General features: G+C 41.3%; 1 protein-coding gene across 1 annotated transcript in view; it reads right to left on the bottom strand.

Moving 5' to 3' along the window:
- Positions 1 to 17,850, bottom strand: part of PARD6G (par-6 family cell polarity regulator gamma) — a 111,717-nt gene extending 93,867 nt beyond the window's left edge. The window contains exons 1-2 of the mRNA XM_068238344.1: positions 17,623 to 17,850; positions 10,481 to 10,703 (exon numbers count right to left, since the gene is read on the bottom strand). Of these exons, the coding sequence (XP_068094445.1) occupies positions 10,481 to 10,703; positions 17,623 to 17,850 (451 nt within the window). The remainder of the gene's footprint in view (positions 1 to 10,480; positions 10,704 to 17,622) is intronic.
- Between the last annotated feature and the right edge of the window lie 6,118 nt (positions 17,851 to 23,968).

Below are 23,968 nucleotides of genomic sequence, written 5' to 3'. Positions count from 1 at the left end.
ACTGGCATCTATTGGAGAAGACCGGCGGCTGACGGCGGGGAACAAGAGAGACGGTAAGTATCTAATGTTCCCTCCCTAGCCACTGCACCTGTCTTTTTTTCAGTTGTGGTATCTTAATCTCTGCATACAGTAGTACTTAACCTCCCTGGCAGTATGATTATTTCTGGATTTTAGTGTTTGAAAGAGGTGCAATTTTTTCACATGCTTTTAGACCCTAAAAATCATACCGCTAGATAGATCTGTGGCAGCCCTGCACTGACTTACTTACCTCCTGTGGATTCAGCTCGGGGTTACCGTTCTGAGCTGTGGATTTCCAGCCCCAGCCTGACTCGGGGTTACCACTAAGGATGTTAAAGGACAACTCAAGCTAGAGGTATATGGAGGCTGCCATATTTATTTCCTTAGTAATACCAGTTGTCTTGCCTGCTGATCCAATGCCTCTAATACTTTTAGCCATAGACCCTGAATAAGCATGCAGCAGATCAGGTGTTTGACATTATGGTCAGATCTGACAGGATTAGCTGCATGCTTTTTTCTGGTGTTATTTAGGCACTACTACAGGCAAATAGATCAGCAGAACTGCCAGACAACTGGTATGGTTTAAAATGAAATAAATATGGCACCTTCCACATTGTCCTTTAGGCGTCTTTCACAGTGCACGTTAAAGTCGCACGTTAGAAAATGTTTCAACGCAGACTAACGCACAGCAATACTAAGTCTGTGCGACATTCACAGTGCAGATGTTGCGTTTGTGTGTAACGTGTAGCGTTATTAGAAAGTGCTGCATGCAGTGCGTTATACACGTTATTAGCTGCAATGGACTGTTTGCACATGCTCAGTAAGGACTTGGAAGCATACTTTTCATTGCCTGTATGCTCTACTGTATGCAACGATAATGGGGCATTAAGTTGCATTGCAACTTTTTTGGGGCGTTGTAATTTGCGTTGCAATCTAAACGACGCACTGAAATGCAACGTCCTACTGTGAAAGAGGCCTTAAGATGATCTGGCATTCCGTATCTTTTGGTTATGTATCAGGGCAGCTGTACTCTGCTGGTCAGCTCTGCTGAGAATCTAGCATATCAATGTAGAGTGTAGTCTAGAGCAGGTGTACAAAACGTTATACTTGGCATAAAGCGGCTATTCTCACCAGACCCTGTTGGGCTGAAAACCAAAAAAGGTTGGAAATTCACTGGACTGGTAAGAGGTTTTCTTGAGCCAATTCACCGGGCATCACTCCTTTACATTGGATTCGGTCGGGGAGAGGAGTTTTAGTCCCAACTACATTTTGCTTTTCATCAGCCGCCTCCTTTTCTTCATTACCCTCTAAGGCTTGGTTCCCATTTTAACAGATGCAAAACAAGCACAGTGAAGGCATCCGCTAAGTGTAATGCGCTCCATTTTGCCTCTACCCGTAGCGATCACCACTCACGTGTCCTTCTGCCGCTCGGCCCCTCTGTACTCAGCCCAGATGCTAGCAGGAGCATTGGGCTCTCCATTGGCAAATTCAGATCAATTTTCACTAACCGGTCTTCTTCAGCCCAATGCTTCTGCCAGCCGGCTTGTTGTGTACAGGGAAAGAGTAGCGGCAGGACACAGACAGGGGCAGATGCGCTACTACCATAGGCTATATGAGTAGCTGTCGCTGCAAAAATAAGACCTGAGGTCTGATAACTGACATTCAGAACTTACGGGAGAGTGGTGATTATCCCAGTCATATACATACATAGGCTTATTAAAAAAAAAAAAAAAAAAAAAAAAAAAAAAGGTATTGATGGAAATTCACACCTTCAGTAACAACTTCAGTAAATAAGCTGCTGAATTGTTACATTTTGAGCTTTGCATATTGTTTGAGGCCCACAAACATCACATGTACTCTGCAGGCATAGAAACTGAAATCTAGCAACCCATGCAAAGGATGACCCACAGCCACATTCAACCTCAAGTCTTTTTCAGCCATTAAAGAGACTCCGTAACAAAAATTGCATCCTGTTTTTTATCATTCTACAAGTTCCAAAAGCTATTCTAATGTGTTCTGGCTTACTGCAGCACTTTATACTATCACTGTCTCTGTAATAAATCATCTTATCTCTCTCTTGTCAGACTTGTCAGCCTGTGTCTGGAAGGCTGCCAAGTTCTTCAGTGTTGTGGTTCTGCTATGCACTCCCCCCTCAGGGGGGAAAGAAACACACAAATGATCTCTTGAGATTCAAAAGGAAGGCTGTATACAGCCTGCTTGTGTATGGATGTATTTTCTATGTGTGGACATACTGTACATCAACCTACTTCCTGTTTTGGTGGCCATTTTGTTTGTTTATAAACAAACTTTTTAAAACTGTTTTTAACCACTTTTAATGCGGCGAGGAGGGGCGAAATCGTGACAGAGGGTAATAGGAGATGTCCCCTAACGCACTGGTATGTTTACTTTTGTGCGATTTTAACAATACAGATTCTCTTTAATAGAAAACTCACAATGGAGAAGCACTAACGCAATCAACTAAAAAACTGAGCCCGCTTCACACAGAGAATGCAACAGAGAAAACACAAAAATCTATTAATAGCAAGCGTGTTACATTTTATAGACTTGCAGAAAGATAATCTACCAATGCTTGTTACAAAGCAGACTGCAGTGCAAATCTACTAAGAGGACAGGCAACCAATAAATCATTTACCTTGATTAGACAAACTAGCAACCAAGCAAGCTAAAATTTAGCTGCTGTCAAATGAAAATTGTTGCTTGCTGTAGCATAGTTAAATGGAAATAAAGGACCACAGTATGTAGAATGTGCAGCTTAAACATAATGGATGCATTAAAGTGGACCTGAACTCTTCCACAGGACAAAAAGGAAAAAACATTTAGAAATGCACCCTTTATGTATTTAGAGAGTATAGCCTGTTTAATTCCCCTCATTCGTGTCTAATCACAAGTTGTAATTTGAGCTCTCCCCGTGTCACATGACTGCCATGGCAGATACGCTCATTTGAAAGCACAGGCTGTTAACAAGATGTTTGCTTCCATGAATCAGGAAGTAGAAATAGTGTAGATTTATTTTGAGATTTCCATCAGCAGTAACAGACTTTTTGTTTAAAAGGTTATTATGCTGTTGTGTATATTTTAGAGCAGAAAAGATTTCTGAGTTCAGGTCCACTTTTAAACTTGAGTAAGCAGCAAATATGTCTGTAGTCTAACCATAGATATTATTATAGCACTATCTAGAAAATGACAACATCCAACTGATGCATTGATAGGGTTCAGAAGTTATCTAGTTTTGGAGGTTAGCCGGCTATCTTGTGTAAGATGTTTAAAGTGACTCTGTAACAAAAATTACAACGTTTTTTTCTACCATCCTACAAGTTCCTAAACCTATTCTTAGGTGTTCTGGCTAACTGCAGCACTTTGTACTATGACAGTCTCTGTAATAAATCAATGCATCTTTCCCCTGTCAGACTTGTCGGCCTGTGTCTGGAAGGCTGCCAACTCTTCCGTGCTGGTCTGTTCCTCTATGCACACTCCAGTGTGTGTTTTATTTACATAAGCCAGCAGCTTCTCTGCTATCTTATCAGTGATAGAAGAGAGCTGGATAAAAATCCTCCTCTGTTAGGCTGTGAAAGTAGCTGGCTGACACATACTGAGGAATTACAAACACAGGCAGAGCTGTCTGCAGGAAGCCTGTAATGTTCAGTGCATGAGAGAAGAAGGGGACAGAAGGTAAACACACAAATGATCTTTTGAGATCCAAAAGGAAAGCTGTATACAGCCTGCTTGTGTATGGATGTATTTTCTATGTGTGGACATATTGTACATGAATCTACTTCCTGTTTTGGTGGCCATTTTGTTTGTTTATAAACTTTTTGTTTTTGACTACTTTTAATGCGGCGGGGAGCGGCGAAATTGTGACAGAGGGTAATAGGAGATGTCCCCTAACACCTAGGTTCTCAACGTGTGGTACGTGTACCCCAGGGGGTACTTCTAATGGTTCTAGGGGGTACTCAGGCTTGATATACTTAGCCAAGAACAACAAATTTAGAGTTTTAGAAAATGATAAATCTTATTTTAAACAACCCCAAATTAGTATTTTAGCTAATTAAAAGCAATAGTAAAGGCTTGGAAATGGTTTAGAACCAATTATAATGTACTACAATTAAATATATATTTGTCAAGGGGTACTTGTTATAAGGTTTCCTATGCTAGGGGGTACTTGGCGAGTACAGGGCTTTAACCTCCCTGGCGGTAAGCCCGAACTGAGTTCGGGCTATGCCGCCGGGAGGCACCGCTCAGGCCCCGCTGGGCCAATTTGCATAATTTTTTTTTGTTACACGCAGCTAGCACTTTGCTAGCTGCGTGTAACCTCCGATCGCCGCCGCTACCCGCCGATCCGCCGCTATACGCATCGCCGCAGCTGCCCCCCCCCCCAGACCCCGTGCGCTGCCTGGCCAATCAGTGCCAGGCAGCGCCGTGGGGTGGATCGGATTCCCCTTTGACGTCACGACGTCGATGACGTCGGTGACGTCATCCCGCCCCGTCGCCATGGCGACGGGGGAAGCCCTCCAAGAGATCCCGTTCTTTGAACGGGATCTCTTGATCTCTGATCGCCGAAGGCGATCGGAGGGGCTGGGGAGATGCCGCTCGGCAGCGGCTATCATGTAGCGAGACATTGTCTCGCTACATGAAAAAGAAAAAAAAAAATTAAAAAAAAACGTATTTGCTGCCCCCTGGCGGATTTTAATAAACCGCCAGGGAGGTTAAAAAGGGGTACATACCGATAAAATGTTGAGAAACACTGCCCTAACACACTGGTATGTTTACTTTTGTGCGATTTTAACAATACAGATTCTCTTTAAGGACCTGGGCACACAATCAGACAGTAGATCAGTGCAATGCAGCACTGCCCCATTCAGTATAATTGGATGGGATCAGCCCTGCAATGAAGAGCAACACAGGTGTGCTGTTCGTTTCTGTAAACTGCATGGCCACCTGCATTGCAGAGCCACACGGAAGTGTGCCTGGGCTCTAAGTCAAATATAAAAAGCAGCCCACCACCCAGCAAAGTTACAAAAGTAACACTGTGGAGGCAGGCATCATGAAAGATCCGCCATGCAGGATCTTTAGAGATTGTTGTGTGGCTGTTGTACACATGCTAGTGCGATTCTTGGCCATGGCAGCCTTTATTGTTCGCCCTGGCCAAGGTAAAACCAGCGTGTACCTAGTTTTAGCTCCAGATGGTTTTGTTGTAGAGTCAGTGGCTTTGGCCTGCTCAATCAAAGTTCTGCAACCCACTGACTATGGTGCTGTGGTAGTAATTTAGCAGGCGAGACTTGCTTCACTGTGAAAAGATAACAGGGAGCCAACCCTGGCAGCAATCTAATGGGCTTTAATAGGAACAATGAAGTATAGCCATTATCCATAAACACGTTGGCGAGTACACGGATGACACAGTCACTGAGTCCTGGTCTGCCACTTTCGTTTTGTAAATTCTGGTCAATTTACAGCCAGACACAACAGTGGCATTTAGCACCACTAATTTTCACCCTTACACGCCGTGGTACCTCCAGGTTAGTATGAACACACATCTATCATACATCTCTGAATACAGATGAGGGACCTCAGGTAATAAGTGTTTAAGGCTTCACAGCTTCCCATACACCTACAGATATGCAAATTACTGTATAGCTCGGTCTTCAACTTCATCATTTACTGTTGACCTGCTTAGTAGAAGCAGTAGAGTGTTGCATTGTGTTAGCCATCAATAAAAGCAAGAAGTTCTGAATCAGGATGATACCATTTATTGGCCAACTTAGAAGAAAAGCAGTAAGCTTTTGGCTATGAAGTCTTTAAATAAGTCAATAAATGGTATCTTGGGGAAAAACAAAAACAAAAACAAAACAAAACAAAAACAAAAAAAAAAAAACAACACTTCTTGCTCTTGTCCTGCTGTAAGTTAGTCCAACGCTGAATTCCTGTGCTACCATGGTCATGGGCCTTTTTTGGCTCTACCTTACAGAGGACTCAAAAGCCCTTCACCGACATCCAGAATAGTCACATATACCTTTTCTGCCACACACCACCTGCAGTAGCAGTGTGCAAATTTCGGTTTTTAATTTTGATTTCTGGAGACTGCTCCAACCTACAGTAGGACTGCTTTTTAGCACCGTCACAGTGTTTTGCTGATCACCAGCGGTCAGCTAAATGTTGTCACAATGTATTCCTGGGGTACCACTGTCACTGCAGCGTTGGTGATTGGGGGGGGGGGGGGGGCGAGTGCGGCATGCAATATTTTGGGATCATGACGCGATTCTTGATCACTGAATGAGAATCGTAAAGCGTAATTGCTGGTTATTGTAACACAAAAATCGCAATTGCATTTTGCAATCAGAATGTGAACCTAGCCTTTTAGTGAACTAAGCAGTGTCTGGAAAAGGAAATACAGCATTTAGGTGGCAGTAACCAAGCCATCATATAGATAAAGGTCGCATCAGGGTATCCGGATCTCTGGAAAAAGAGAGGCTGTGGTTTCCACACTGACAGCCACCAACTTCCTGCACCCAGGAGCAGAAGATCCAGGAATCAAGGTTCCTCCCAGCCATCATAGTAACAGTGTTCCCCTCTCAGACAGGTCATGTATTTTTCACTAAAATCCACAGCAAGCAAATACACGTTTTTAACAGCAAATCTGTTTAGATCTATAAACCAAAACAAAATGTCCTCCCTTTCTGAAATTTGAGGGATCCTGCAACATAAATCTTCTCCGTAGCTTAAAGAATGGACCACCTTATTAGTTACCAAACACCCCAAATTAATGGCCAAGTGTCTTACTGAAAGCCACAGAGTTCTTTTCATGGTAGAGGTTAGATTATTTCATGGCTTTTAAAAGCACATTATTACTTAATTGCATTGCTTGGAATCCCTCTAAAAAGGACTAATAAAGGTAATGTTTAAACTTGAAATGACTCCTAGAGTAGAGGAAGGGGGGAGATCTGTCACACAAGCAGAAGTCTTAAAACAGTGCCTTGTAAAACACTTAACATAAATCCCTGAAGTTTTGTGTAAGCCAAGGAAGCCATGAAATGAGTCTGATAGCCTTGCAGTTTAACACAGTTTAACCTTCTCTACAGTAATGATTAGGCATAAGAGGTATTCCTTCCCAGGACACTATGAAACCACCAATTGTTGCAGCTTCTCTTTATACCACCCTGCAGGCAATGTCTTTTCAACTAAACGTTGCATGCAAGTGAACAGAAATTTGTTGGCCATTCACCAAAGCTTTATTGACCCCCTCAAGCTACCATAATCCCTAAAGATAGAAAAGTGTATAATATGAAGCTATAATCTTTAATTGCATGTTCCAGAAAAGGTAGCACATATCAGAATACATGTCATGGATACAGTGCACAATATAATCCGCTGCCAGCAAAAATAAGAGATTAACTGAAAACAGTTTGCAAAGAAACTGGTAGGTACTCCCACATTAATGAGCAGAAACTGTAGTCAAAAAATTGGTGTGGCCAACAGTGGGCAGTGCCAAATGCAACATAAAAGTCATTTAGTGTGCACATGTTCCAGTGAGCCTATTTGTGTGCCCCCCCCCCCCCCCCCCCATACTTTGCTATGGCTTTCTAATGCTCTTCAAAGTAGATCCCAACTTTCCAATGTCACTATATTGAATCCCAGGCACATCTCCAGATCTCACCTAGCTTTCTAGTCCTCACTGAGGGGTGTATGCACTAAACTGCATTGAGCAGCATCCCATATGTGAAGTCTTACCACAGGATGAGTGAAGCATAATGCATTGCATTCTGCTCCAGTCATTGTGCGGTAAGACTTTACACATTACTTTTCTTATTGCAGTTACATCTGGTGGTCAAAAAAAAAAAACACTGGGAATATAAAAAATGTATTATTGGTTACCTTTCAATCTTGATAGAATAGAATACCACTAAGTCAACTTCAATGTAGTAGATTGTTTAAATTATGCTGGGCATACACGAGTCGACCCGACTCCCTCCGCATCCCCGCGGGTGGCTGGATCGATTCCCGCTCGTCCCCGCGGGTGCTCCTTATCAAACGGGGGTATCGATCCGGCAGGTCATCGGACCTGTCGGAAATTATCAATAGAGCCATCAGCGGCTCGATTGATAAGGGCACATCGGCCCGTGTATGCCCAGCATTAGAGATGGGACAAAATTCCAAATTTCCTTTAATCCCAAAAGATTAAATTTTGTCAAATCCTTTGAATCGAACGAATCCTGTACATAAATTTTTTTATGATCCATGTAAGTTCGTAGCTAGAATAGCACATTCTAAGTCTAACTACTATTCTTATGCCGGGAATACACGGTACCGCTCGATTATGCTGCCCGATCAATTCCCCGCTCGACCCCGCGGGCGATTTTCTTCTGCTCGTTTTCCTTATCTTTTGCCATTGTCCCCTATGCGGTATAGAGCGCGGAATCGATCCGGCGGGTGATCAGAAATATCGGAAATCATCAATCGAGCCATCTAATGGCTCAATCGATCTGTACAAACGTACCGTGTATTCACAGCATTACTCAGATCATACAATTCTTATGTACAGGATTCATTAGATCTAAAAGAATCAAGAAAAAAAAAATTTTGGATTCAGATTTGAAGAAATCTGGGATTTATCCCATCTTTAATTTAAGCAATCTACCTACCTTACAAATAGAGGGCATTACGATTTACATCCCTTTACTTATTACTACAGCAGTGCCATTGTATACATACATTTGAGCTGCAACTGCCAAACCAGTTTTCCTGTCACTACCATGCAAAGAGAAGCCATGACCTGCAGCCATACTAGTTTATACACTCACAGACGCTGTCAAAACCTGGTCACATTTCCACCTTGCATGAACTGACCAACACAGAAATCTGCCCCACTGGAAACCTGATCTACCTTTGCATGCTTCCTGTGGAAATTGCACTTACGGTAATCTAAAATAATTGGTGCCTGACAAACAGCAAACTGATCAGACTTCTTTGGAGGGACAGATTTCAGTGATAAAAAGATCAGACATGGAGGAAACTCATGTAAGCAGATGCTTTTGTGACTAAACCGGTGTTTAGTTTCTTTACAGGTTCTGTCAGTCTAATTTTTTTTTTCTAACAGGATTGACAGGAACACAAATGTGTGGGGGGCAGCTGTAAATCTGTCAGTCACGTGTACACAGTGGCCCTGCAGTGTTGTATGAAAAGTGGCAGGAGGGAGTAAACATTTTGTAAGCCTCTGTTGCCAGAGATTTCACCCCAACTCCCTCAATTGGTGACATGAAGTGACACCTTCATCAAGTTCTGTTTGGAGACCTACCATTCAGGCAGGGAACACACTTGACTGTTTTTGTGAGCGTTTTCTGCACAGGAAAACTGAGAACTCATGTTAATCAATGGGCTAGTTCACAATTACTGTGTTGTTCGCACGCAGAAAAAAAAACTGACATTCTGCATGATGACTCTGCAAATTTTGTCAGTTTTCTCCATCAATTACATCAGCTACTGTGAAAAAAACGCGCGTTTTCCAGCATGGAAACACACTTGGTGTGCATAAAAAGTATGCAGAAAAATGCATGCGGAAAACTGAAAGTCACGTCTGTTCCCTGTCTCAAAGATTAATTTTAGGTCACATGAAAAGGTTTAAAACTAAACACACAGCACGGCAGAACAGTTCAGACTAAAATTCCTCGGTCCTCAAATATAGCTACAGAAATTGGGAACTAATGGTCTAATTCACAATACAATTTCAATCATGTGACTATGGCAGCCAAGTTAACTTCTACTCAGTCTCTCTGGAGGCATCACGTACAGCAGCACTCCACTAACTCCTGCAGAGCCAGGACAGGGAACTTGGCTTTGTCCACTGCAGCTGGTGCTGGTCTTTTCTGGTAGTCAACTAACACATCACTACTAGCTTAATATGAATTAAACTATATTTTGTAATCTCAACTGCACATTCACACATATGACTGAAAGCTAGGTTTCCTAGTAGTTTCTCCATTCTGAAATCATGTCAACCGGAAAATGAACACCCACATATCCAGTACAGAACATATAAACAGTTTTAGTTTGGTAAGGCTTCTGGTAGCTAAAAGGCATAAAATAGCTCTACGGAATGTTGGTGCTTTTAAAATCAATAATAATAGTCTCCAGAATTATATCAGTGGCAGAGAAGGCCCCCTAAATCAGTATATCGTGTGTCATTTTTCCACTGATCCACACAAGTACTCCACTCTGGTTGCTGTGAAGCATTTAGGATTGCCGTCCAAATATTTATTGCTCACACTGAACACTTTTGTCAGCCATCTTTTTAAGACTCAACAGTACTAACGAGCCCTCTACATTCATAGCCAGCAAAAAAAAAAAAAATTCACAAATATAAATTCATGTTTCATAAATACCTTTCAGAGAAGTATAGAAATACAAAATGAAAAAGGTTTAGGACTATTGTTTAATAAAAGAGGCATCTTACCTTGTTTTTGAATAAATATTCGTAGCAGGGGGTTGGCACTTGACACAGCTTTACAGAAGTTATCATCATTATTAATAGGTAGAAGATCACCATGGATGTCTGCATAGCCAAGCATGACATCCACATTGGAGATATTATGGACTCGTAGAATAAGGTTGTAGAATTCCTCAAATGTTCCTGGTTTTAACCGATTTAAGGAGAACCGTCTGAATTCAGCTCCATACTGAAAATAAATCATAAGAGAGATCAGTAAAGGAATAGAACTGTATCCCAGTTTAACAAGGTGGATGGTTTACCCACTTCATGTCAGTGTACTGCAATAGTGAAATTAAGCAGACAGGTTACATTTTAGCTGAGTTCCACCAAGCCCTTTAGCATCATCAGACATGAATGTAATACTCAGCTATAACAGCTGCACACTTGAAATGAGAGTTCATTACCACGTGCAATGATCGAATTTAACAAAATGGTGGACAACGTAGGCATGTTGCATTAAAATGCCTTTATATCAGGCTTGAGGCTAAATTTTCACAGATTACAAGGTTGGGAGAGACCCATTGCATGTAATACCCCGTGGACCCTGGGTGAATGTTTATGCAGAGTGGAGAGGGGGACAGGTAAGGACCACACCTAGGGGACAGGCAAGTACCATCTGGTAAGTAGGAGTATAGACTCATACTTACCAGACGGTACTTTTCTCTTTCACATTCCAATCTTTTTACTTACCTATTAAAAGCCAAAAACTAAATTGGTGGCAAAGGGTAGCTTTCAAGAGATAAAGTTACAGAATATTTCTTATATTTTGAATTAACATAGTATTCAGGAAAATACTTACAAGGCTTTACAGATTTTTTTCTCTTTATGGGTTTCTTAATCAAAAGGACCATTAAAAAAACATACACAATCTCAAGGTTTCCAAAAGATGTGATTGTACGTTGTCAGATCAATACATATAAAGGGGCCCATACACTAGTCGATTTCAGCCATTGATCGATTCTATAGAATCTATCAGAAATCTATTCTTTCAAATCAGCTAATCGATCGCTTTGCGACCAATTTGATCTGACAGGATAGAAAATCTAGGTTGATCTGCTGCTGGCAGCAGATCGATGGCCCATAGAGTTGCATTGGATCAAATGGTCCAATAATGCATTTAGATCGATTTTCAATACTGGAGATTTCCAATAGATTTCTTTATAAAATCTTTTGGAAATCTGTTCCTAGTGTGTGGCACACATCAGATAGATTCCTGTCAGATTCGACTTGACAGGCATCTGACAGATTTGCAGCAGATTCTACCATCAGATTTCTAAGTATATGGCCATCTTAAAGGCTTTTGTTTTACAAATCAAATACATGCATTAGAAAGGTTATTTGGGAATGAGAGGAATTTGTACATGATGGGTTAATCTGGAGGAGCACGAGGACCGTCTCAGAGCTCAGACAACTACATATTGATTATTCACGCATCTCAGAAAGGTCAGGGCCAATCTCCTGTAATCTCCAGTAATTAGCTAAGCTTCAGCTCATTACAAATACTGCAAAGTAAAACAGAAGCTCAGAAGTGTGAACTTACTATGTTGTAACAATTCATGTATCTTAAGGATTTCACTATACAGAAAAAACACTAATCTAAACAAATGGAACCCTTCCCCGGTAACAAGGCAGTATAAGTGGCCTCTTATATGGATCATTTAAAGGTTAGCAAATCCAATTCACAACAGTGCAAATAATAATGTATCACATACATGATATAACTAAATACCAACCCCTGGTTGTAACTGAGAATGTACTAGCGCTCTGAAAACATTTAGCAGAAACAAAGGATGTTTATACTGATGGACTCCAGTCTTTTTTACACACCTGACCTCCTGCTGCATTGGCTGTGCTGGTCTTGTAAAGGCTAAGGCTCAACACACCATATGATCTAGGTTGTTCAATCTTACCACTTTCATGTAGTATAAGAGCTTATCCAATTAATCATTGAAGGTATTTTCAATCTGTTGGCCCTTATACTACATAGATTTGGTAAATCTGTACAACCAAGATTGTATGGTGTGTGTTGAGCTTTACACTTTAGGACAGTGGCCTCTGACATCGCCAAAGAGTGGCGCATAATGTTTTAAGCTGATCAACACGGATTTTAGGCTAGTTTAACCCCAGCGTTGGAAGTAAGTGAGAGCTTGAATAACATTGTATTCACATATACCAGGCATTCAACTGACAAAGGACCATTATTTTGCATGATTATTTACCATCACATTGCTCAAGACAACAGGCAAGTAACACCAAGAGACTGCATGCAGCATCCTTCATTTCAATCACAGCCTTGCGGACTTCTGGCTCATATACACGGGGCACAACTGTCGCCACAAACACATGGCACACGCATGTTGCGGCGACAGGTCCCCCGTGTGTATGAGGCACGCGCCCGTCGCTAGTCCGCGACGCGTACCGCGTGTGTATGTGCGGACTAGCGACAGCTACCCACAGCCAGAAGGGAGCTTCCGGCTGTGGGACGCATCTCTTGTCTGCAGTTGCAAGCAGACATTTGTGCCTCATGTGTATGAGGCTTAAGACTTAATTCTCATCAAGCAGCATATCCGCATGAGAACGTCATTTCCACTCACAGAAAGGGTGCTGAAGTGTGACAAGCCCACCACACTTTGCTTATTCCAGTGTGTTCAGGAGCAACACTGATGACAGTCTCAGCGCAACAGTCTGAAACCAGAACCATTGGCAATTATTAAGATAAGAGTTTTCTTTTACTATACAAATGACAGCCACTAATGAAAGGTAAAATATTGATGGATGAAGTCAAGGCTTGCCTTACTGAAACAAAACAGGCAACCGGCACAGATTGAGAGAAATTAATAGTGCATTTTGTCCACATTCAATGTAGACATAGAAACGCTAAATATCATTAGTAAGTCGAAATTAGGATAAGTCTTGTGCATGTTGACCCATCACTGTCCAAAAACCAGATAAGTAGCCATTTGCAGAAATAAACAGCTACTTGAGAAAATATGTGCTGTTCAAAGAATTTTATAAGCTCAGAGAACATACACCATAACGGCCACAAGTAGACTACACTATCCTGAGGGTTGGAACACTAAAGTTTTATATAGAGAGGGGAAAAAAAAAAAAAAAAAAAAGTTCAGCCAAGAATAGAAGATCATTGCAAGTCTGTGGATGCCAGCATTGCTGGCCCTCACTAATATAACATATTCTTATTCTGAGTACACAATAACTAGAATTACTTTCTACAAGCCATCTTTTGCAGTCCCATCATTATATACATTTTAGACAGCTTGAAGGGTATTGCCTAACCAGGTCATTATTGGTGTCTGGGCTCTTATTAGTGAAGATAAATCTCTCTGGGAGCCAATTCAATTGGGTGATAAATCACACTGCAGCAACTATTAATTGCATTTGGACTTCAATACAACTGAAGGAAGTTGCAAGCACAAGTGACTAGACTCAGAAACCAGTCACTAGTGACTAAGAAACTAGTCGCTAGCCATCCAGTCACATGTGTGACACAGTCCTAGAAGTAACAACAAACAGAGGCAACCATACTGAGGTTCTAGCTTTCCTCAAATTTGGTTATCCTTGAGGGAAAACAAACAAACAAAAAAAAAAAACACACAGAGTCAAAGAATGCAGTTTGCAGCCGGCACTACAAATGGACCATTTGAGTACTTCCGGTATGTGTTGCTATGCTACAGCATGCTAGGGATCAGTAAACAACTTAAAGAGGAACTCCAGTGAAAATTATGTAATAAAAAAAGTGCTTCATTTTTACAATAATTATGTTTAAATGATTTAGTCAGTGTTTGCCCATTGTAAAAGCTTTCCTCTCCCTGACTTACATTCTGACATTTATCACATGGTGACATTTTTACTGCTGGCATGTTATGCCACTGGAAGTCCCTTTTGCTTGCTTTTTTTAACCAGTTGGAAACAGCTACTTCCCACAATGCAACGAAGTTCAGACAGGAAACTGCCGGGAAAATGGTCCTCACAGTCTCCTGTGGGAGGGTTTCACACAATATCAGCCATACAGAGCCCCCTGATGATCCGTTTGTGAAAAGGAATAGATTTCTCATGTAAAAGGGAGTATCCGCTACTGATTGGGATGAAGCTCAATTCTTGGTCATGGTTTCTCTTTAAAGTGAACCTCCGGACTAAAAATCGACTCAGCAGCACTGAAAAGGCCTGGTGTTTCTTTAACAGTTTCACAGCGTCAGAACTTTGTTTTATTTATACAAGCCTCATTTTTAGCTGCACAGAAGAAAACTGCCCGGGCTTTTTTCCCCTGATGCTGTGCAAAGCATGATGGGATCTCTGCTGCTGTTCTTCTCTTTCTGCTGTTTTGGTGCAAGTTTTTTTTTTTTTACATTTTGAATTTGACATTTGAAGCCTAGTGTGTGCAGCTGGGAGGGGTTATCAGGACACAGGACAGTTGGAACTTTGTCTTCTGCTCCCTGTCACCTCCTTTCAACCAAAAAGATGGCTGCCCCCATGACAAAGATGGCAGCCCCCATGAATCACAAACATTTGCCTGTTCTTTTAAAACAGGGTGGGTAAGAGATTATATTACCTATCTATTCTAATTAACATAACTAATGTAACTTGATGACAGTATGTTTGTTTAGGCTGAAGTTCCCCTTTAAGTGAAAAGAGCAATCGAGCAAAGACATCTGGCACTGCCGATTATGGCAAATTATGCAGAGTTGTTTTATTCAGTGTTTACGCATGCATTATTACAACATATTCTAAGACATACCAGGTGATGACAGTGGGTGGCTGGTGCATGCAGCCTTGGAAGAAGCGCTGCAGGGTGGAAAACGGCTGCCTGGCATTGCAACAGCCACCCACTGTCATCACCCAATAGGTTTCAGAATTTAGTGTTAATTATGCATGTGTAAACATTGAATAAAGTGACCAAGCTTTATTTGCCATAATCAGCAGTGCCAGATGTATTTTCTCTATTTCTCTTCACACCATAAAGAGGAGTCAGGTGTCTTTCACTTCCCATTCCGATCCTCCTCTGAAAGCCTGGAGAAAGTAAGGGCCCGTTTCCACTTGTGCGGTGCAAATCGCCGCGGTAAAAATTTGCATGCAGATGCGAATTTCGCATGCGGGTGTATGCGAATTTTCATGCGAATTCGCACGTGAATGCGCATGGATGACGCTGTATGCCTGTTTCCACGTGTCAGTTTTCCTGAGCGTTTTTCTGTGCAGGATTTTTCTGCACGGCAGAGCCCTCAGAATTCGCCTGCATGTGGAATGCATGCGAATTGCCGCTAATGCATTTAATAGAGAAATCGCCTGTGGCTTTGGTATGCGAATTTTCATGCAAATTCACATGGAAATCAATGGAAAAGCACACCGGCACTGCCATGGTTAAATTCGCATACAGCAATATTTAATCAAAAAAGGCCTGCACACCTGATGCACAAATATGCATTATATAGCAATTAAGCATGGAGAAACTCGCATGGGTGCTGGATCGTAATAGGACAACAGTCCTGAACTGTAAAATCAAAGTAGAGTAACCCGCACACCACGTATTGATTTGATCATAAGTGTTTATATTCAAAAGAGTAGAGCACAAGACAAAAATGACAGGCATACATAGCTGTGATAGCCCATAAACATCAAGGGCTACAAACACTGGATATATACAAATTACATTGAAAATGCAACTGGTTCACAAAAGCATAGTAAATGGTGAATACATAAAGTGCTTAAGACCACTGCAATATGTGCATATGAAGCACAATAATACAATGAGTAAACAGCATACAAATGAACCAAGCTAAAGAGTCCAAAAACCCTGACAGCGCTGTTTCGAACTACCTTTCTCAAAGGGTTCTGGATGTGATGATCAGGCTGCTGTAGATGAGAGCGGCGAGGAACGCTGTTTAAATACTTCCTATTGCCCTAAATCTCCGCATTGGACACCGGGGGCCGGCCCCTGACGCGTCTGACGTCACACGGCATGGTTGCCATGGCGTCATCGCGTCACTTCCGGTAGCGCGGCCCTCGGTGACATGCCGCCAGCCACCAGGGAATGGAAACTCCAATCCCAAAATGGCCGCCAGACATGCGCACACCGAGCGGCAGGCACCGGGTGACTTCCGCACACTAAGTTGAAGAGTCGTCTTAGCAAGGAGGCGGTGCTGGAAGTCCCTTGAGTCCAATGCTGACTGTTAGAAGAGGCGGTGTCCAGTGCGGGAGGGCGCATTGTATTAATCTAAAAATAGAGAACAAAAGATTAAAAAATATGCCTGAAAAAATGACAATATGAAAAAATTACAAAATTTGTTAAAAACAGGGTAGCAAATCTTAGCAATATAAAAAGACGGACAGTGGGCCAGGAAAGAGAATGCAAACTCACATAAAGAGCCCAGAGTATACAGGCAAACTAGTCCCCGCATCTCTTAAAGGAACAGTAACATGGGTCATATTTGGAGATAGTGCAGTTTGTCATGAACAGACCCAGAAATCACCATAAGGGGACCAGATGGCCGCAAAAAGTAAACTCACGGAATCAGGAGCAAAAAGCAATAGTATCGAAGTAGAGAACCAAATGCAGCCAAAATGGAACCAAAATAGGTGGATCCGAGAATGTTCATGCACCATGTGAAAGAAATGAATTTAACGAATGAAAGGAGTGAGACTCACATCCTCATTCATACCAAGTGGAACTTTAGTTTTAAGTTTATATATCCAAAACAATTCGCGTTGGAGCAATTTCAATTCAATATCCCCACCCCTTGCTGATGGTTGCACTAGCTCAATGACACGGAACCTGAGTTGGGACACATTGTGTCCTGCCTCCATAAAGTGCTTAGCCACAGGGGAATCCACATTGTAGCAACGAATGTTGCTACGATGTTCACTAATACGTGTTCTTATGTCACGTGACGTTTGGCCAACGTACAGTTTGCCACAAGGGCAAATAAGACAATAGACAACATTCTTACTTGAGCAATTGGCAAAATCTTTAAGTAAAATAGATCGACCGCTTTGCGGGTGGGGGAAAGCATTCCCCCGACTCACAAAGCTACATTGGGCACAATGTCCGCAGGGATGCATCCCTTGCGGACGAGGAAAATTAGTAAGCCAATTACCTTCAGATACTGACGGTTGTCTATTGCTCCTGGCGTGCACCAAAGTGTCACGTAGACTTTTGGACCGGCGAAAAGCACACAATGGTTGTTCTTGGAATACATGAGCGATAGCTGGGTCACTACTGAGAACATGCCAGTGCTTCTTAACGATCTTTTGGGCCTGTAGAGAGTGGCTAAGCACTTTATGGAGGCAGGACACAATGTGTCCCAACTCAGGTTCCGTGTCATTGAGCTAGTGCAACCATCAGCAAGGGGTGGGGATATTGAATTGAAATTGCTCCAACGCGAATTGTTTTGGATATATAAACTTAAAACTAAAGTTCCACTTGGTATGAATGAGGATGTGAGTCTCACTCCTTTCATTCGTTAAATTCATTTCTTTCACATGGTGCATGAACATTCTCGGATCCACCTATTTTGGTTCCATTTTGGCTGCATTTGGTTCTCTACTTCGATACTATTGCTTTTTGCTCCTGATTCCGTGAGTTTACTTTTTGCGGCCATCTGGTCCCCTTATGGTGATTTCTGGGTCTGTTCATGACAAACTGCACCATCTCCAAATATGACCCATGTTACTGTTCCTTTAAGAGATGCGGGGACTAGTTTGCCTGTATACTCTGGGCTCTTTATGTGAGTTTGCATTCTCTTTCCTGGCCCACTGTCCGTCTTTTTATATTGCTAAGATTTGCTACCCTGTTTTTAACAAATTTTGTAATTTTTTCATATTGTCATTTTTTCAGGCATATTTTTTAATCTTTTGTTCTCTATTTTTAGATTAATACAATGCGCCCTCCCGCACTGGACACCGCCTCTTCTAACAGTCAGCATTGGACTCAAGGGACTTCCAGCACCGCCTCCTTGCTAAGACGACTCTTCAACTTAGTGTGCGGAAGTCACCCGGTGCGCGCATGTCTGGCGGCCATTTTGGGATTGGAGTTTCCATTCCCTGGTGGCTGGCGGCATGTCACCGAGGGCCGCGCTACCGGAAGTGACGCGATGACGCCATGGCAACCATGCCGTGTGACGTCAGACGCGTCAGGGGCCGGCCCCCGGTGTCCAATGCGGAGATTTAGGGCAATAGGAAGTATTTAAACAGCGTTCCTCGCCGCTCTCATCTACAGCAGCCTGATCATCACATCCAGAACCCTTTGAGAAAGGTAGTTCGAAACAGCGCTGTCAGGGTTTTTGGACTCTTTAGCTTGGTTCATTTGTATGCTGTTTACTCATTGTATTATTGTGCTTCATATGCACATATTGCAGTGGTCTTAAGCACTTTATGTATTCACCATTTACTATGCTTTTGTGAACCAGTTGCATTTTCAATGTAATTTGTATATATCCAGTGTTTGTAGCCCTTGATGTTTATGGGCTATCACAGCTATGTATGCCTGTCATTTTTGTCTTGTGCTCTACTCTTTTGAATATAAACACTTATGATCAAATCAATACGTGGTGTGCGGGTTACTCTACTTTGATTTTACAGTTCAGGACTGTTGTCCTATTACGATCCAGCACCCATGCGAGTTTCTCCATGCTTAATTGCTATATAATGCATATTTGTGCATCAGGTGTGCAGGCCTTTTTTGATTAAATATTGCTGTATGCGAATTTAACCATGGCAGTGCCGGTGTGCTTTTCCATTGATTTCCATGTGAATTTGCATGAAAATTCGCATACCAAAGCCACAGGCGATTTCTCTATTAAATACATTAGCGGCAATTCGCATGCATTCCACATGCAGGCGAATTCTGAGGGCTCTGCCGTGCAGAAAAATCCTGCACAGAAAAACGCTCAGGAAAACTGACACGTGGAAACAGGCAATTCACTTGTATTGGCTATGCGAATCTGCATGCAGGAAACTCACTCACTGGCTAGAGGAGCCAAAAGGTGTCCTTTGGCCCTTAGTACTGACACATATGCATTTTGAGTCCTATAAGAGAGAAGAGCCTTACAAATGTTATTGTATTGTACGTATGCAAGACACGAATTACGCATTTTTCCAGCATATGCTTAGTTTCTCTTGGTGTAGAGTAGACCTATAGATTATTAGATAACGTACATAAGATGTAAATCTAATGTCATGATTGTAATAGGTTAGTTGAAAGAAATATAGTTTACATTCCAGTGCTAGAAAGCCCAGCATATAATTTATACACAGACTTTAGTCAAATGTTTGGAGAATGTGGACGCACACCTCTTGTGCCAGGGCATAGTGAGGTCTTTTGTCGGCATCCAGACACACCAGCCTGCTTTCTTCTGTTTGATGTATTGGCCATTTTCTCCAGACAAAGGGATAACAGCATTAAAGGCTGATGTCAATACTCTCTAAACTCTCAGTCTGAGTTATGGCACCTCAGCTCTTTGTTCTTCAATAGTGGAGCTCTTACTTTCACAGATGAGGATACACTCCAATATATCCAGTAATTCCCTGACCACAAATGTTTATAACATATTTCAAAATATAAGAGTAAAAGACAGAAGTACTGTAGATGTACAATACGTCACAGGTACCCTTGTCTATTGAAATGGTGTTTATGCACAGGTGAGGACAGGAGACAAAACTAACATTTTTACCACTTATAAACAAACCTGGCAGAAGACACTGTTGTGAGGCAAACATGCAGACTGCCTTTTCTCTTAACGTGGCCATACATCAGGAAACAAAATTGGTCACATGATCGGACATGCTGCAAGATGTAGGGCTGACATGCTTGATTGGGTGCGTGATTGTAACATATGGCCACCTTTATAAATCACATGATCGGCTGAGCAGTCCCTGGAAACATTGAGATGTTAGCGGAGGGGCACTAGACCTTGCCTCAGAAAGCAGAAAACTATGGATTAGTAAGTTTCAGACATGACCAGTATTACACAACTACAAATAACTAGGGTACTGACATTTAGTGAAGGACATTGGAACCAAAATCTATAGTATGCAGCACACCCCTTAATTTATTGCATCTTGATGAAGGAAATGGCAGGTTTACCCAAAATGTACCCAATTAATATTTGTGAGAAAATTCAACAATTCTTGAGAAAAATTTAAATTTTCCCTATTAGTTTTCAATTTGACTATGCATTACAAGGGAAAATGGCAAACTATTTCCATCCTGACTACTTTGTTTATGTGCATGTAAAACCTAAGCATAAGAGAAGTTCAGGTTTTGAAAATCAACAAAAAAGGTAAAAGCGGATTAGAGATGAAACACTAACTATAGCAAGTAACTTGTCTATCTTATCTAAAGTTTAGATGGTTAACAGTAAATCTAGCTGCAAACAGCTTCAACAGTATAGGATTATTTCTTCCTGTGATTAAATGAGAGCAGCCATATTCTGCTCATTACACAGCCAAGCTGCTCTCTATCTCCACCCCTCAGCCTGTGAAAACTCCACTCCCCTCCCTCTTACCTCTGAAAAAAGTATATGGCAGCTACTGTTTAAACCAATCAGCTGGTAGAAGCTTTGATTTGGCAGTCCTAAGGACTGCCTCCTGGGTGGGGCTTACATTTTCAGAAGGAACTTTTCACTCAGAGAGGGTCAATGAAATGCTAGTAATTGCAAACTGATGAAAATTGGAGGTTCATTGTATTCACATTTGTGCAAATTGGATGAATCAAATGCAGTAGCTTTGATCAGTCACAATTCCAAGTTGCATAAAATGAATAAATCACTAGTGATTAAAAAAAAAAAAAAAAAAAAAAAAAAAAAGTAGCTTATATGAATTTGTTATGGAGGTAAGCCCCCTCCTGTTTCTTCATTTTAGTTTTTAACTCAGTTGTATACACCCTTGGGGACCTCATACCCACTTTGTGCTGTTCATCCTAAACGCGAGGGCTGAGTTTGGTCACCACGTGGTTGCAGCCACCTTTGAGGACCTAATCATTGATTGTTAGGAGTGCAACTGTACCCAGCTTCTTGGGCATAGGAGTGCAATCGGGTTATGCATCTCCACCTGCATCTAGAGGTTGGTTGCCCCTCATGCAACCTCACCTTTGTGGGTACCGACGTTGCCACATTTACTACTGTTCCCATTTATGTTACATACTGCACCATTTGGGCTCCTGTTGTATCAGTTTCTTTTTTTAGGGTGTTCTCATCACCCTTGTGTTGCTGTTTTTTGATTGGTCATTACGGTTGGATATGATGCTTATTATCTGAGAAATAAAACAGGTTTTCTCTTAAAGTTGAAATTAGCAGTCGATGCAATCTTCATAAGGTTTAAATGAGATTCTTTCATGGGTTTCATGACAAAGTAGGTAGAAATGATGACAGTAAAATCACCTCCTTTCAGAAGACTACAGCATGAGCAAAACGATCAGCCATAACACACATTTCTGTAGACAGAAGAGAACAATCTTGGTGCCCAGGCCAACAATAACTTGCATGCATGAACAACCATAACACAAAGTAATGAAGATGTAAATGAAGAAAAATAGTTTTCTGTAAAGAAGACATTAAATGAACATTTAAAAGACCACACTAATTACAAAACATTTTACAATCTGCATAGCTGAAGAAACAAAACTGGTAAGAATGTGTTTAGTGCAGCTAATAACAATCAATGAATTTCATGGTAGTTTCCTTCAAATTTATCTTAGGATTTAATTATGTGCACAGCAAGAAACCACATGAATGCAGGTCTCCTGGGACGGCATCAGCCAGCTGCAGAGCTATGAAGAGAACCACATTTCACAGAACTAGGACTTTACCTGCTTATCTCCTGCTAATATTTGCTAAGCGTTTGCAAATCTGATATGGCTATAGCTTTAAGAAAAAGTATAAACCTGGTATAAAAGAGATCAATGCTTTCTACATATTAATATTTTACATTGTTGCCACACAAAGATAAGAGTTTGCACCAACTAGGCCCAATTTTGCTGAAAGTCAAGAAAGGGTAAAGTCAAAAACACTTTCCCTAGGTATGCGTATTGTATACTACTCCCACCCCTCGTTTTCCCCTTTTCCTTTAGATATTGTAAGCTCGCAAGGACAGGGCTCTCTAATAATTTTTGGTCTTGAAAATTGCTATACATTGTTACAGGTGTCACTAATTACTATATCTACCAATTCTGTATTACGTACTAATGCCTAGATTATGTATACCATTGTATACACAACATCAACTCCTGTGTCTCTAAGATCATTACCACCTCCCTTGACCTCACACTTTGGCCCACCACTGCAACCCATGCTAATGGCCACACTCAACCTAATCTTCACTAAATGCCGTTTCCTATCCAACTTCATCAACTCTTCCATCCCACTGTCTGATCACAACCTACTCAAGTTTTACTCTCCTTCCATCCAGTCTCAACCTACTTCATTAGTTAATGATTTTTCTTCAACTTTGCAAATGTGGTAGCGATTTGTTTTTTGCAGATGGCAGTTTTTTTGCTGCCATCTTATCACATTTATTGATTAACAGATAAAGTGGGAAAAATCTCAAATATGTATACGACTAGATAATGCACAGATTAAGTCAAAGTGTAAAACTAGGTACCCACAATGGATGCAATTTTCTGACGGATTTACAGTCAGATCGCCTATTTCTAACATGTCCAATCTGATTTCCGATTGATTTTCCATTCACTTTTATGGGGAGGAAAAAAAAAAAAATAATAATAATAGAGTCCAAACACAATATCGCTTGTCAGAACACCGTAAAAAAAAAAAAAAAAAAAATCTGATTGAGACAAATTGTAGATCTTATTTCACCAATTCTCACTATTCCAGCCACATGCAACTCCCTCTGGAACAGCAACACACGTAAAGCTACTTAGATTTTTATATAAATAGGTAACAAAATGGTCTATTCTCAGAATGTGAAAGCACGTTGAAGAAAAGCGTACTCTTTTACTGTAAAGCAGGTGCTAAAGGAGGACTCCAGAAAATAAGTAAAAGCAATCCCTCTATAGCTATTCATCACGGAATACGTTTTACCTTCTTGCTTTTAAATCCGCTTTGAAAGCTTGCTCAAAACCACATTTTCACTTCAGAGCATCTATTCCTGGAGTGAAATAAAATGACTCACACCTATTGTTTCTGGAATGATAAGTTTGTTTTCTCGGGCATCTTTGTGAAGCTATAACGCAAAATACTCTTGCGACTCATTAAAATAAGAAAGTCTGGCAGCTGCAAAATGAATAAATAATATTTTGAAACTAAATATACTGATTCACCGCTGAACTGCTCCCAATACTGCAATTATAATGTATTTCAGTATTTTGTACCCCTCAGTGTGAGAATACACGCCTGCTGTTCTGAAGCACAATCCAAGTAACAGCAGTCCTCACAAGGCACCATTCATGTCCCTCCATGACTTGTCCAAAACTTCCCACTAGTGTCC

The sequence above is a fragment of the Hyperolius riggenbachi genome, chromosome 5 (assembly GCF_040937935.1).
Source record: "Hyperolius riggenbachi isolate aHypRig1 chromosome 5, aHypRig1.pri, whole genome shotgun sequence".
NCBI lineage: Eukaryota > Metazoa > Chordata > Amphibia > Anura > Hyperoliidae > Hyperolius > Hyperolius riggenbachi.
The sequence above is the reverse complement of the archived record's forward strand: the minus strand, read 5'-3'. Positions and strand labels throughout refer to the sequence as shown.